We start from the raw sequence: 16,294 nt of genomic DNA, 5'->3' as shown, positions 1-16,294 counted from the left end.
GAGAGAGAGAGAGAGAGAGAGAAAGAAAGAAAGACAGTCAGACAGAGAGGGAAAGAGAGAGAGAGAGATAATAGAGACGAACAGACAGAGAAAGAGAGGAATTAAAGAAGAGATAACGATAAGGTATCGGACACTAATGATACGCCGTGGCGGCCACAAGAGTGTCGAGTGTGCGTGTAAACGGTGCTAGAAGAGAGCGAGTTTTGGTGGATCGTAATTTCATCTTGCCTTTGGTAAAACAAGAAGGAAATATTACTAGTATTACTATCTTACCACTACTCCGTACGATTGCTCGTTGTGTGACGAGTAACAACAAGGACAGGACAGCGGAACAGTCTTGACATTTTTGTGAGAGCAACAACAACGAAAGCAACGAGGACGACAGAACAGTGAACAAAAAGACTTTCAATCTTACAGAAAGTCTTGTCTCGTCTTTCTTCGTGGTTCATCATTCCTTAACGTTATCGTCTTCATTTTCATCTAAATCTTTTTCTTCTCTTCTTTTTCTTCTTCTTCTTCTTCTCCTTTTCTCTCCTTTTCCTTTTTCTTTTCTATATCGATAAGGTCCCCGTGCAAACGGAAGCCTTTGGTATATCTCCCACATCGCACACAGTCACGCGATAACGCGTACATTAGCTCCACGAGATGGAGAGACGAGCTGGTTTTGTGCTGCTGGGAATGCTATATTTAGCAAGCACCCTCGAGTCCGTCCAGGCAGGTGAGTTCTAGTCTTTCCTTCGAATTGCCCGCCTTTAAAGCGAGCATATTTATTAACGAGTTTTTGCTATTTGACCTTCTCTCTTCTTCTCTTTTTTCTTGATATTTTTCTTTACTTATACGGGGATAATAATTTAATTTGTCTTATTATTCCAAGGTGTGTGTGTACATTCCCAATGTTTCACGTTCCTAAATATCTTCCTTCTATTTTGTCTTTCTTCTCGTTTCTCTTCTTCTAACCAGTTTCTGTTTCTGTTTTTCTATCTTTTTCTATTTCCTCTATTTTCCTTTCAATGTAAACAGCTTGCCAATGATGAATTTGTTCATCCAACTCACAACGTAGAATTACGTTTAGTCTGTAAACTACAATCGAACGTCTCATTTAGAGAAGTACTAGCTAAGAATTGTGTGGTTATCAGTTCGGAAAATTAAGCTGTTCATTTTTTTGTTATTATTATTATTCTCTTTATTCTCTATATTTTGTTGATAGCATATATAGAAAGTGATACATAATATACTGTTATAATATTCTCATATATATGATAATTAATAAGAATATATAATAAGTATGCGACATGAGGTAATGTATGTTTTTTCAGAAGATATATTTTTATGTATCGTATTTTCTTTTTACTATTCATCTATTTGTCTACTTTTTTTTAAATGGAAAGGAATAAACGAATACTTTACAGAGAATATGTATGCATTGGTTCTTGTAACTAGTTATCTCAGCATTTAACAAAGAATGCATTGTCTCTATAGTAATTTCTACAATATAAGAAAAGTTAAGGAAAAAACGAAGGAATGAATTTGAATGTAGTTTAAAAACTGATGGTTTACGTTCATGTTTCATTAAATTCCTTGTTATTATTAACAATGTTTCTCATTTCTTGATGAGAACTCTGCGTGGTCGTGCGCGGCACAGTTATTATAAATAACCTAAGATTAACTTGGTAGAAAAAAAGGTCAAAGTCAAGTAGCACCTCAAAACAGTTTCATACTTTCGTGGATTTTCATTACTTTATTTTCAACGAATTATGTAGTTTAAATTAGTGATGATTATAATCTGTAGGGTTTACTGACTCATGAGATATACGGGTGGTTATTGATCGTTCTCGAATCTTTTCACGTGGTTCTTCAAAGATCCTGCTGCTTATTGAACACAAATGAATTGTTTCTATTGAATAAAACAAATAAAGTTGAGATGAGAACTTGCATCGATTTTTACCTTTAATAAGAATTATTGTATGTACCTAAAAACGTGATGTTATAATACTCACTCGATATATAAATATTTTTTAATAAGTATGACGTTATTTAGACGAACAATTCGCATAAAATTTCAAATGACGCTCATTTAAGTTATTCAAATTGTTTTCTTACAATTTTAATCGCAAACCATTCGTTAAATATACAAAAGTGTTCCTAATTGAAAAATAAATTTCAAAAATTAAATATTCCCGGATAAATTATAAAAAAATGATGAAAGAAATTATATGTGTATGAAAAATTGCCGTAAAACTTGAAGAAAGAGAAAGACGTTCAGATACGATTAATAGATATGCATATTTTTATGTCATTCAACCCACATCGCATTATTTTATTTCTCTCGCGGGATATGCTTTTGCATGTAAAAACACATTCGAAGAATTTCCTCTGTGTTTGTTTCGCAAAACGTTAAACGGAGAGAGGAAAAATAATGATGGTGTACATGCTCGCAGACGTTGGGGAAAATTTACAAACGCCGAATTAATTTAGCGTTCATTTCATTTTAATGTGTCGCGTGTTTTTTTTTCTTTTATTCTGTCGGATAGGTTTACATCTAATATAACACATGCGACGTAGTCGCTTCGTTGAATTTATATATTGTTTATCGTGTGTTTGATTATAGGATAATTATTAATGACATATGACACACACAGACATGATACTTGTTTGTTGCGAATGATTCGCGTTCGATGCCATTTGTTGTATCGTTCCATTTCGCATTCTGCATTGCGTTTTATAAAGTATCTAACGCCAAACGGCAACTTTTGGTTGCGCAACGATCGACCTTATTTCTTATTCACGTAGCACCACGAAACGAAGAATCTGTGTTGCTGTGTTTGATTTCCTTCTATTCGGTCATTTTGATCTTTTCGAAAATCTGTTCACTTTTATCTCTTTATTCTTTTTCTTCTCTCCTCTCCTTTCTTCTTTCTTTCTCGATCTATTTTTCGTTTCTTTTCAATGAAACTATTAATTTCATTCTACACCGACAAAATTTATATATCTATACAATCCTTACCTTTTTATTACAATGCATACCTTTGGGAGATTCATAGAATTAGAGAAGACAGTTCTTTTGACGAGATGGTGTAGATTAACAGAGCGTTTTCCAAACTATGTTCTCTGGTGAACATTGAAAAGCCAATAAATAAGCCGTTTATTTTGAAAGTGGCATAAGTCACTTTTCTTTTTTCTTTTTTAAATGAAAAGATAATTAGATAATTGTAATTAGTGTTGCCATTACACTCGATTTTTGTTGAAAAAGTGACTTATGCCACTTTCAAAATAATCGGCTCAAATGTTCCGTGATAAAATTTATTTTACTATTATCATATGTTTTGTTTTACATAATTACAATTTGATAATAAATTTGGATTTTATTTTCCTTAATCCTATATATAATTTATTTCCTTTATTTATTACCACCAACCTACTATATAAAATAAACAAAATACTTCATTCCAATTTTCAGGATTTCTCTGGATGAACATAATAGTATTTCGATGACATTTAAGTAATATATTTTAAATACAAAGAGAATTGAGGAGTAAATTATCGGAGAGAGATATTGATTCTTAGCTATCTCGTGAGCTCAGTGTCTTCGTACTTCCATTATTTCATATCTTATAGTCATTGTACTATGGATGATTGTTAGGAATTTAACCGAATTATTGTGCTCTTATAGGATGAATTCTTCACTATTGATTCTAGAACAGTCTTATTTGATGTAGTTGATTGATTGATGTTTTTAGGCGTTTATTTAAAAAATCAATTATTTAGTACGTGAAACTAATGACAAAAAATTTAAAATAATTTAAATTAAGACAAATTTTTGCATTAAAATGGTAAACAAAATTAATATTACATACTATATAAATATTTTTTTAATAGCTGATTGAGAAACTACTAGTATATTATTAGTATATTTGTTCAATTATGAAGGAAAATACAAAGGACTTAATTCGACTTGTTTTATTCGTGTTTCTTTGGTATTTCCTCCAATCTTTATCGAATTTACGACGAAATTTCCGTGATTTCCTTGTACCAATGTACGAGCTATCTGCGGAATTCTATAATTATCTTCTGTAACATCTTCTGTCGTATTTTAATTTAAATATGTTTGGAGTAGAGACCGAATTTGATCCTTATATTATATTCTTATTATCTATTCAAAGATTTTTTGTTCCAAAATAAAGTCTAAAAATTGTCTTCTTTTATCAATCGTTCTTTTGAGTTATAAAACACATGTTGTTCTGTTGGTTGACCGACTTTATTGTTGAGAGAACGTCATAGGAGAATAAACTCGTGACTTAAGCACAAACATTAACGAACAATGTATGCGAAGATAATACGAATCATAGTTATCGTTGATACGAATGTGTGTGTATGGTTAGTCATTGCACGCACACAAAGAAGAAATAAAAAAAAAAATGTTTCAACTAATTTTTACATTCTTTTTTGGGTTCAAAGTTCGAATTTCTGTGTATATATGTATATGTGTTATGTATATATTTAAATCTAATCTAAAGAAATTCCGGTGAAAGTACACAATTATTATTCACTGTTTATTATAAAATTCCATTATTTATCATGAATCTTTCTCTAACAAGTAGAATGGTTTATATCCGATCAATGACGTCACTAGCGTGGAATCACAAGATATTTTCTTCTTGCCTCTTTTCTAGTTGATGTTTCATTTATGTATCGGATTTTCTATCTATGAGTGTTTGCTATGGAACGATAGAATTCAAATCGATGAGCTTTGTTCTGTAATTATTTGTTGTATTAGGTATTTATTAAAGTCGATGGTCTTGTATTTATCATATAATTGTTATTACATTTTTTCTAATGAAACATGAATAAGAATGACGTGGTTGTTCATCCCCTCAGGCACAATCGTAATAGAGAAAAAATTCATAAATTGAAACAATTAAAAAAATTATTTTTTTTATCATTTATATATTTTATAATATAATAGGTTTTTTTTTTATTTAATTAATTAAATGTAACAATTACCATCACATATATGAATATGTATATATTAGGTCTGAGAAAAAGAGATCCATCATTTTAAGGTTTATTTTAATTTCTTTTTCCCAAACCTAATTATACGCGCACATGCTCTATGTGTGTGTGTGTGTGCGCGCGCGTGTGTGATGTTTCTTCTCTAATGACGTGGCAACGTTGAGAACGGGAAGTATCTTATTGACCAGCTATGACGTGTGATGCGTAACATGCGCACTTTTGTCTAGCCATTTAAGGATCTTTGGTGGGAGATATGTCAAAATCCTACAAAGAGAATGAAAATCTCTTTTTGTTATTTATTTCATACTTAATCCACTGTAAACATTTCAAATTGATCCATTAAGTCGTTTAAAAGTTATTGCAATTTAAAATAATTGTTATTTTACATTTGGTCTTACGGCGATTCAGTCACATAACCTAAACACATATAAATAATATAAGATTAAAAGCAACCAAAAGTGTTCTGAATCTTTATTTTACGTAACTTAAACTTTTTTAAACCAATTTTGCACAGTTTTATTGACATTCACTAAACAATTAAGAAAAAATTACAAACAATCCGAAAATCAAGTTTTTACTCGATAAATCAACTAGTATATAAGAAAGTGTGGCAACACTGTACTCAGCTGAAAACTAAATATGTGACTATAGTTTTGCAGTTTTGTATTCAGTACAAGCAGCTAGAGTATATTTTATGAGATAGGTAGAAATAAAGAGAAGATTAGAGATACTACAAAAACAAGAGACAGATATACCCTGTAGTTAATTTTAAAAATTAGCAGTGTTGCCACGTTTTTTCTATTTTTCGGAACGTTGAATAATTAATATATTATTATTGTTGTTCTTATTGTTCATATTTTAATATTTTGATGTCAGCCATCATCAGGTGCGTTTAAATTTATGTACGTCTGACGTCATGACAAAATTTAAATTGTTCTCTTCCACTGTGATCGTGTAGATTTATCTAAATAAGTATACGCGTTAAGTCCGTTAAAAAAATTGAAGTAGATCAGAGGAAGGAATCTCGTGGCTTTGGGTGTTGTGTGGACAAGCCGTTATTGATCCCAATTAAAAATAGTTCATTTGATTAATAAATTGATTGGTTGATTGTCGTTCTTTGTATCGAGTTTATAGGGTCGTTAATTTAGTTCACGTGACATATCACGTTGATCATATCGTTGATGATGTATTCATGTTGATAATATCGTTATCGTTCGATAATGCATCAATTAATCGATTATTTTATGTTTAAATTTATTTATTAATTTTTATGTCGAATTTTTTTTAGAATTTCGAAATATTACTGAATGAACTATCAGTAATGTTGTTAATAATTTGTTACTAGGATCCATAATAATGTTTGGCATTCAGTTAAACTGTTTTTTGGAAAAACAAAATATTAATAAAAACTAAAATAAAATGTAAAAAAAGAGTAAAACATATTTCTAGTGACATGAGTTAAGGTAAATCTTGATATTGGCATGTCCGAATTTGTTCGAAGCTCGTGTTGATTTAATCACGTGCTCGGGTTTTCTCTATTTCTCTCACACATGCGCTAGTTTGAAATATTTGCTAGGGAGTACTGCGCACATTGACGAAACAGTTCGTAGTTTCGGAATAATGTACCGTCCTATTTCTAGATGGCACCAGTTACAATAAAATTCTGATTCGTTTCTTTTAATAATCCAGTCGATGACCCTCTTATTCTTGTAAAATCTTATCAGTAGATTTTACTACTTTCTTCTTCTAATATTCCTTTTATTCGACTTAAAAGATCAAGTTCTATAGATTACACACCAAAGTTCATTCAAATAGATACGATACGATAAGGTTGTTTTCGAAATTAGTCACGTGATGTTCAAAATTGAGAAGTGGACTAGCTAGCTAACAATAAGTTTTCGAACGCCTACCGACAATTTTAGCATGATAAAGAAATTTTTAAATCCCTTTTTTCTCGACAGTTATAGACAATGCCATTTATATTTCAGACAGAATATATAGATTAGAAATGACTGATAGTTCCTGATATAAAATGATTTAACAAGGAGTCGTGATGACAATTATAGTTTTTATTATTTAGGATAACACAATAAAGCAAAACAATATTTTTTCTCCGACAGTTACCGTATCAAACTCATTGAAATTCTCAACAAGAACAAAATCCTTTTATGTTTAACACTAAACGCATATACCGCAATAGGTTGAAAAATCAGTTATATATGTAGAATGAAAATTTTGCATTCAAATGCTTTGCCTTTTTAAATTTTATTTTATGACGATTATAATTATAAATATCATTTGAATTATTATTTAATACCTAATCGAACATTATCTACATCAGGGCTGTCCAACCCTACAAGCCCCCAGGCGACTTAACAGTATAATAAATGCGACCCAATAAAAAGTTGTAAATTTTCTTAAAACATATATTCTACATTATTTACTAATTTTTGTGCTGACCCATGTTATTAGAATTAATATTTTTATAATGTGCATTGCAAAATAATTTTGTATTCTTCTACTGTGACTCAAGAGAAAATCACAAGGGTGGATATCCCTGATTTCTATATTCAATAGTAAAAAATGAAACTTGTTAAAAACCGGTCACAGATGACCGGTTAGGATATAATTAGGTATCCATAAACTGCTGGTAGGTTTAGTGTTAACCAACAACAATCAGATTCCTATTCCTTCCTTAACAGCCCAGTATTCCATGAAACAAAACATCATCGTGTTTTCTCGATGTATCTCTGTCTTTTATGTCTGTGTATTGTAATTCCCGATAAAGTGAACTATACGGGACCGAGGCTCGTACACAAGGGTCAACCTTGGAGTATTGAATGCAGCGGCCTCCAGCCGGACGATAACATTAGGTGGACTAGAAATGGTCAAACTCTCGAGCCGGAATTGGCGAGTGGTCAGTTGGTCGTCCGTTCGAAGGTCAAAACCGGAGGAAGCGAGCTTGCAGCAATTCAGGCCACGGAGTTCCATGAAGGCGACTACAAGTGCACGCCCGACAGCTCCGACGCTTTTCATCTATTTCTATATTTCGGTTCGTAGATCGAACACGCGATTCATTTTCTTTCTTTCTTTCTTCATAAATTTTTTGTTTATATCTACATTTTTCTTTCTTCTTTTATCTTATTTTTGCAATTGTGTATTTTTACTTATGTCAAATCCCAAATTATGTGCCGACGCTTAAATCAATGTATGTATGTATTATATCTATGTAAGATTACATTGTTATTCTTTGCATGGTCGCATATTTGTTACATTTTATGTATTCCGATGTGTTTCTCTCTCTCTCTTTCTCTTTTTATTTCTTTTTTTTCTAATATCTCTTTCTTTTCATTGCGATTCTCAACAAATCTAAACAATGTTTCGACTTTGCCAGTGACGGTAGCGTAAGCTAAACAATTTTTAATTTCTATTGAAATTATTCTATTTAATATTGATTGAAAGGGGGATGAGTTAGACTACCTATCCCAATTCACTGGCGGATTCTCTTCTTACTCGTTCGCTTTTATTCGGATAAAAAGTAGGTACTCGAGACTACTCGAGGAATACGAGAAGTAGTTGAGGATACCTAGATAAGTTAAAAGACATTCGGAAGCTATGTTTTGGATATTGGAATCGCATGTGGATGCAATCGAGTTTTTTCTTATTGAGATCTTCTAATTTATAATATCGTGACGAGTTCATGATATAATCATTTGATTATTGAGTTAGTGTGTCAATAAAAGTATGAAATATTCTTTTCAAACGAATGCCTTTTTAATTCTTTCCGTTTGTTATCCAGTCGCAAATAAGAGATTCCAAACATAGCTTATGACTTATTTTTTGTGTTGATTGCGAAAACAAGTGTGTGACGCTGGATTCTTAATTAAACTCGGTGTGTCACGGATATGTGTGACGCTATTGGTAACCATCGTATTAAGAGATGTTATTACGTGCTTTTACTTACGTGTTTAGTACATTGTAATTTAGAAAGTAGTTAAACGTTAGTGTGGCTCATGGCTTTAAGAGTCGTGTAGAATTGTTATTATACCATTTATACCTCCTGCCTATAAAAAATAATTTGCCATTTTTTTCCTATACTTTTTTTCTCTTTTTTTTTTCTATTTGTTTTTATATGCGTGCTTTGCATGAAACAAAAATAGTAATCTCTTAAATATTATCGACACCCCCTATACATTTACACACACAAAAATCGACAAATCAAGAACATGTTTTTTTCATTCCGTTCACTGAAGTTGGATTTCATTTTTTCTATGACATAAGATGACATTTCATAGGAAATAATTATCGTTCACCTAACCACCACTATTTTGTCGTAATAATTCGATTAATGATCAATGTTCGTTATTTGACTAATAATCCTCTTTCACATCTTTATACAATGACATTCTAATTTTAGAATTAGATTTGAAAGGTTTTATCTTCATTGGAAGGGCCAGTTTGGTGATGTCGATGGATAAACTCTACGCAAGAAAAAAATTAATAAAATAATTAATAAATAATCCTTTTATTTTTCGTTAATACTTTTACGTGAATTAACGTTTTCTCATGTAAAAAAAAACGTGTCGTTAAAAATATTTGCATGCTTTTTGGAATTGAATAATATTTTTTTAATTGTACAAAGTGTGACCTAAATTTGAGATTATTCTATGAAGATATTAATCTGATATATGAAGTTTTTTAAGAATAATAATAAAAAGAAATATCGATTAATTGTGTAGCATCAATTAGAAAAATTACAAATTTAATTATAGAGAATTATAAATGTGTCTTCAAAATGTTATTACAATTATATGATTTTAAAACGAGCTACATTTGCTTAAAAATATTTATAAAGATGTTTTACGATATAATGATAGCAGTATTAGCGATTTAAATATCTTAAAACATATCTAATTTCGTTTTTAAGATTTATGTTTTTTAATGATATTTATGAGAGGCATATAAGATAATGCAATGAGATTTGAAAAATGTATATATTTAATTTTTATGACATAAGTATGTGATGAAAAATTAATGAAAGTCGATTGTTATTTTAGTTTCTTCTTTTTTTCCCAATCTATGGGAAGTACGCTTAAAAAGCTTTTATTGTTTAATGTATGTTGTTTTATTGACGAAACGTTCTTTTTTTTTACTTTTTGTTTTTATTTATTTATTTATTTATTTGTCATTGCGTTTGTGAACGTTGCAACGACATTATTTTTGGTTGTTTCTTCGAAGCAATCCGTTATAAAATGTGGTGTAATTAATTAAAAATTAAACGACAGCGTGCCGTTCGGTTTGCATATTTCGAGTTGCGACGTAAGCTTGATATACGTTGCCAAAAATCTACTCTTTAGTAGTTATTAATATGTTAAGAGTTTGACCCCATCTAACACTAACTCTTACAATGAACCAAAATGATAACAATTGATTATTTTTTTTTCTATTTTATACATATATATAGGTGTCGGTATGACAATGAACTAACAATACTGACACATATATATAAGTGCTGATAATGTTTTAAAAATTATGTAAAATCTATAAAATTTTGTTTTTTTTTCTTTTGTTTCGTTTTCTTACGCTTTATTTTCTTGTAATAAAAGTTGCAATAAATATACGAAGAATTGGCCGTATATGTAATTGTCCATTACTCTGTCTTATGATACGAAAATCACGTCTTTGACATATAATCTTCTATATATTTTTTTATCTATTATTTTTTTTTTAAATCCTTATTAATATCCTTATTAATATTATTATTATTGTTAATACAAAGTAGAAAATAATTTACATTAATTTAAGTTATAATTCCAAGCTATTTAAATTTTCCAAATATCGATTAATTACTTTCGCGGATAACTTCAAAAATTAATTAAAATTATTATTTAAAAAAAACTTCATCTAAATTCTCCGATTAATCTAACTAATAAAGTTTATGTATAATTAGGGATTTTATAATGTGACCTTGGTTTATTAGGTCGGTCGATAAGTTCGTGGAGTTTTTTAATAAGTAAATAACATCGCAAAAAACCATGATTTATTAACCAATCTAATGTAATAGTGATCACCAGTAGTCTCTAGATATTTTTTTATATACCCTGAACGTCATCCACCCGTGCTAATTAATTTCGAAATATTATTTATACAGGATGTCCCACTTTTTTTACCGCAAAATTTTACTAGAATATTTTATAAGTAAAAATAAAGGAAAAACAAATGTTTTATAAACATAAAATTTTGTTAAAATGAATCATTTGTATATATATAATTTTTTTTCCTATTTTGATTTATAAAATATGTTAGTCAATTTTTGCGGAAAATAACTGGGACACCCTACACGAGGGAGCTTACAATAATGTCAAGCGATATCGATAATAATTACATATCCTAGATAGCACGGTATCACGATAAAAGTTTTATGCTTTCGTCGATTACACACAAGACGGTGATATTTTTTCTTTTTTTTTTTGTTGTATTTGAGGAAAAGTCAGAGACGATTTTGAAGATCCTAATTAATATTTAGAATATATATTTACGCATTATATATATTTGTATAATATTTTCTTATTCATTTTATCGTAAATAATTCGACATCGAAATTACATTATCTTCAAACACTGATAACAGAAATGTTGATTCGTAACAGATAAGATTCGAGTATAAAAGGTACTAATATCATTAAAAAAAAGAACAACATTTTTTATCATCTCTGTCTCTGTTTCTCTCCATTTTTTCTTTTTATACTCTTCCCTTTCAGATTGCTAAAAATAGTGCACGTTTTGTGTGAGCCGTAAAGTTTAATATAAAATCCTTCTATCTCTCTCTCTCTCTCTCTCTCTCTGTCTCTTTCTCATGGTGATTCTATAACGGAAGCAGAACATATCGATTCTAAATACAGCGCTTCTTCGATTTATCGATATCTAGCCTACTTCCGAAGGGCTTTCGTTTTTCGCACTTTACGGCTCGCACGGAAAATTTAAATCACCCGTCGTGTAATAGACTTGTATTATAACCTTTAGCTCGACGTTTTTCTTGCATAGAACATTAGATTCCATTTTATTACCATCTAGTTTATTAGAAATGTAAATATAACGATTACACGACCATATGTGTATCTATAGAACGTAAGTACGTTAAATGATAATGTTCGTAAGAACATTAGTCGAAGAATTAATAGAAAAGCTTTTTTTGTAAATAATTCAAATCAAATTTAGTTAGCTCCAATTAGAAATAGAAACCCATCGGTTAATTATTTCATCGTTAAATAAACTTTAAATATAAATTAAAACTTAAAAATCATAATATATATGATATACTATCATATATATTCATTTATATATTGTTATTAATATATATAATTAATTATTATTAATTAGATATATGAAATATCTATATATATATATATATGTATACATGTGTGTGGGATCATCTCCATGCCAAATAAAATAAATATTCGTGAAGAATTTGACTGGAGGGTTTTGGATAGCACATGGTTCGAGACCTGATCCGTTCGGTCCAACAGCCCAATTTTTTTCACGAATCATACATATACAGGGTATCAGATATTGTTTTGTACAAACATTGTGACGATATTCTATGCATAAAAGTTAGAATAAACAATTATATAAGCATAAGTTATTTAAAGCTTTATTAAAAAGTTATAATATAAATTGTAAAATTGTTTAACTATGCTGTTCAAAATGTTTCTCACCTACGCGAATACAATTTTGACACTGTTGTAGTATGCTGTTAAGAACATGACGAATTTCTTGTCAATTTCTATTAATTTCTACTATTGCATCCGTAATTTATTTTACCATAACATCAAGCAAATAAAAATCTAGGGGAATGAGGTTAGATGATCTTGAGTATCATCTTTGAACAGAAAATTTAAACAATTTTACAATTTACGTTATAACTTTTTAATAAAGCTTTAAATGATCTATGTTTATAGAATATTTTGTTTTATTTTTGTGCGTAGAGAAAATACGTTCACAACGTTTGTATACTCTGACTAATATAGACTAATGAATTTTCGTTGTGTCGGTAGATGTGAAGATTCGAGTACTTACACAGAAGGAGGTACCTCTGTCTTTGGAGTGTGCTAATCGAAGCTCCGGAGAGAAAGTAGCATGGTATAAGGAAAAAGTACCGATATTGACGGCACTGGTTGGTAAAGAGGACCTCATCAAAATAGATAACGAGACTAGCACCTTGGAAGTATTGAAAGTTGACGATGTTGTCGTTTATGGAAATTATTCTTGTAAAGTAGGCAATGTTTCGACAGACTACAGGATCGTACGTGAGTGATCATTTGTTTTCTAGCGTTTCTACAAAAAGTCATTTGATTATATATTTATTAGTTATCCCCTAATTAAAACATATTAAACATAATTTTGTATAATTACATTTTACAGCAAAACCGTCCGTTATCTTACCCGAATCGGTAAGCGTCGTCGAAGGTGAGAAATTGCTTTTGGTATGTAACGGTAAACACAGTCCAGGTGTGAAGATCATATGGACGTTTGGCGATCAAAATTATACCACTAGCAAGGGTAGAGTCAAAATTACGCGCGATCAAGAGAAAGGAATTAACGGTGCCGTTTTGACCGTCGAAAATATTGAGATGAACGATCGCGGTAAGGTTTACTGTAGGGTATCTTACAATTGGTCCGACACAACGGAGGGTCATTCCGCGCAAGCTGTCTCCTTACTTAGGGTCAAGGACAAACTTGCCGCACTCTGGCCCTTCCTTGGTATCTGCGGTGAGGTCGTAGTACTCTGTGCTATCATTCTCGTTTACGAAAAGAAACGAAATAAGGCCGAACTTGACGAGTCCGATACCGAGCAAAGTCCTGACACGTGAGTCTAGTTTCATTTTATTTCAAATCATTATATTTTCTTTATTTTTATCGACATCATATACATTTATAATTGTTTTATTTTTTTTTTTTTCATTTTTTATTTTTGAACACACATTCTTCACACAGTCCCGAGGCCTCTAAGTCTGATAATAACGAACCTTCTCTGCAAGTATCCCTCCCAGCTTCTTCGACTCCTTCGATAGACTCAGCTGAAATTAAACCTGAACCAAAACTGAAACCGGAATAATTAAGTACGAATATCTTTAAATTAATGTTCCATTTACAGAGAATTCTCGAGAATTCCCATGACGTTCTCGTCCTTTAAATCGCTATCGCGATTAATAGAAATTCATCACATCTATGGAATCTTTTATTCCATCAATCAAATGGAATGAATGATCATGTATAAGAATTTCTTACGGATTCTTATCTTTTTCTCTAAATCTTGATTCCCTTGAAAAGGGAAGACGATCTTTATAATACTGCCAATAACACTAAAGTGTAATTCTACATGTTGTATGACATGAAAATTTAAGATTTTAAGTTTGACAGTATTTAATGATGAAAGATGAATAGTGTCAAAGATAGTCAATTATTTAACCTTGAATTTATTACCTATCTATGTTACGTTAGATTTTTTTTTTATTAATTTTAAATTACCAATCTTTATCCGGGATAAAGATTTTCATTGTCCAACACAATATCAACACAGGATTTCTAATTTCATGTTTCCCCTATTGCTAAGTCCCTTTAACTATTTGTTCATCTATAATTTTGTTATTTGCAGCAAACCAACGCCTAACAAAGATTCCGAGGTCAGACAAAGAAAGTGAAGAAGCAGAATTTAAGCGGCGGAAGAACGAGAGCGATACATATATATTAAGAAAAAAAAAAAAAGCGATATAAGAAAAAAAATAACGTGGTATTTCATGAAGTGATTACTTAAATCAGCCCGGAATACTTAGCGAATACGGATTTTCTTCGTGGAAATAAAAAAAGAAAGATAGAAATTGGTAGATAAAGAGAATGAGTGAGTGAGTGAGTGAATGAATGAGCGAGAGAGTGAGTGAGAGAGAAAAAGAGAAAGAACGAAAGTATCATCTATCAATGTGTATGCTATTTCGTGCGTATAAAAGAAAAAAAGAAAAAAAATATAGAAAAAGGTGAAAAAATTAAAATGAGGGCTTGTGGAAATACGCACGCAGAAATTAACATTTACGAACAAATAAAATTAAGCCTTAATACGATGTTCGCTCCATGTATCAGATGTTCGTCTGTCGTATTCGACTCCATTGCTTTGATCGATAGAAAAATGATATATGATATGATATGATGTGATGTATATGGTGTGTATGTTAGGAGGTATACAAGTAGCGCGTATGTATGTGCATGTATATGATTCTGTTCTACGCGCGGTTTTAATGATGAGAATAAATATGTTCGTGTAATAAGGTTCAGAGGAGAGAAAGTAAAAGGGCGCGATAGTGATGATAATATAATGACTATATGATGATGAAGCAGCATGCGCAAAATGCATTCAAAATGGTAGGCTAAAAATGATGTAACGTTATAATTATGAGATTCAATTACCGTGGAGAATGTGATTGCGCGCGCGCACGTTTGCGAGACACACACACACAGATCTTATTCGTTGCGGTTAATCTTAATGCATTAGTATGGTGACCGGTCGATCGCGCATTCGTTCACTATATATTTTAGTATCGTTCTTCTGGAAAAAAAAAGAAAAAGAAAGAGGAACGGTGAAAGGAGAGAAAATCAATTAAAAGTGACTCGACTTCTCCTGTGTAACTTCGTACACATCATCGACGAAAAAAGAAAGAATAACAACAACAACAAAGAAAACACACACAAAGAAAATAAATAAATCTTATGAATAGGACCGAAGATGTGCTGGATACTATTAGTTACATTATAACATTTATGATAGGGACGATATGGCAAAGCGCGTTTATAATTGACTTCCGATTTTACTTATCCATCTTTCGGAGGTACAGAGAACTTACCTTTGGCGTCGCCTTATTACAATTATAAATCATCAATCATTAAACTATATCGGAAGTCTTGCCGCACGTGACGCCGTTGTTAACAACATTACTGTAATTAATAATATTGCCATCGTTACTACTGCTGCTACTATCGTTATTATGATTATTACAAGTATTATCGTTAATTTTATCCGATATTTCTATTTATTTATAATCCATCAATTTCCAACCAATCCTTAATCCAATTAGTTATGCTTTGGTTCGATCATGCTCCAAAGAGAGATATGAACGATGATAACTCGAACGTGATTCTCATCGTATATATATATATCAAAATTCTTATTATATAAAAGAATTAAATTCTTTACGTTTTATATTTTTTACAATAGAAAGTAAGAGAGAGTGAGAGAG

At 30.8% G+C, this 16,294-nt stretch overlaps 1 protein-coding gene across 1 annotated transcript; it reads left to right on the top strand.

The window, feature by feature from the left end:
- On the top strand, nt 1-16,073 carry LOC106786587 (neuroplastin; the record flags this gene model as incomplete). Its single annotated transcript, XM_014748142.1, is given in 5 exon segments — nt 1-718; nt 7,799-8,062; nt 13,064-13,315; nt 13,431-13,875; nt 14,665-16,073. Coding segments are annotated over 5 exon segments (1,080 nt in total). The 3' UTR covers nt 14,711-16,073.
- Nucleotides 16,074-16,294: the final 221 nt, after the last annotated feature.

Source organism: Polistes canadensis, unplaced genomic scaffold (genome assembly GCF_001313835.1).
Source record: "Polistes canadensis isolate GaletaPanama2010 unplaced genomic scaffold, ASM131383v1 scaffold_77, whole genome shotgun sequence".
NCBI classification, from domain to species: Eukaryota; Metazoa; Arthropoda; class Insecta; order Hymenoptera; family Vespidae; genus Polistes; species Polistes canadensis.
Note: the sequence above shows the minus strand (reverse complement) of the source record. Positions and strands in the feature narration are given on the sequence as shown.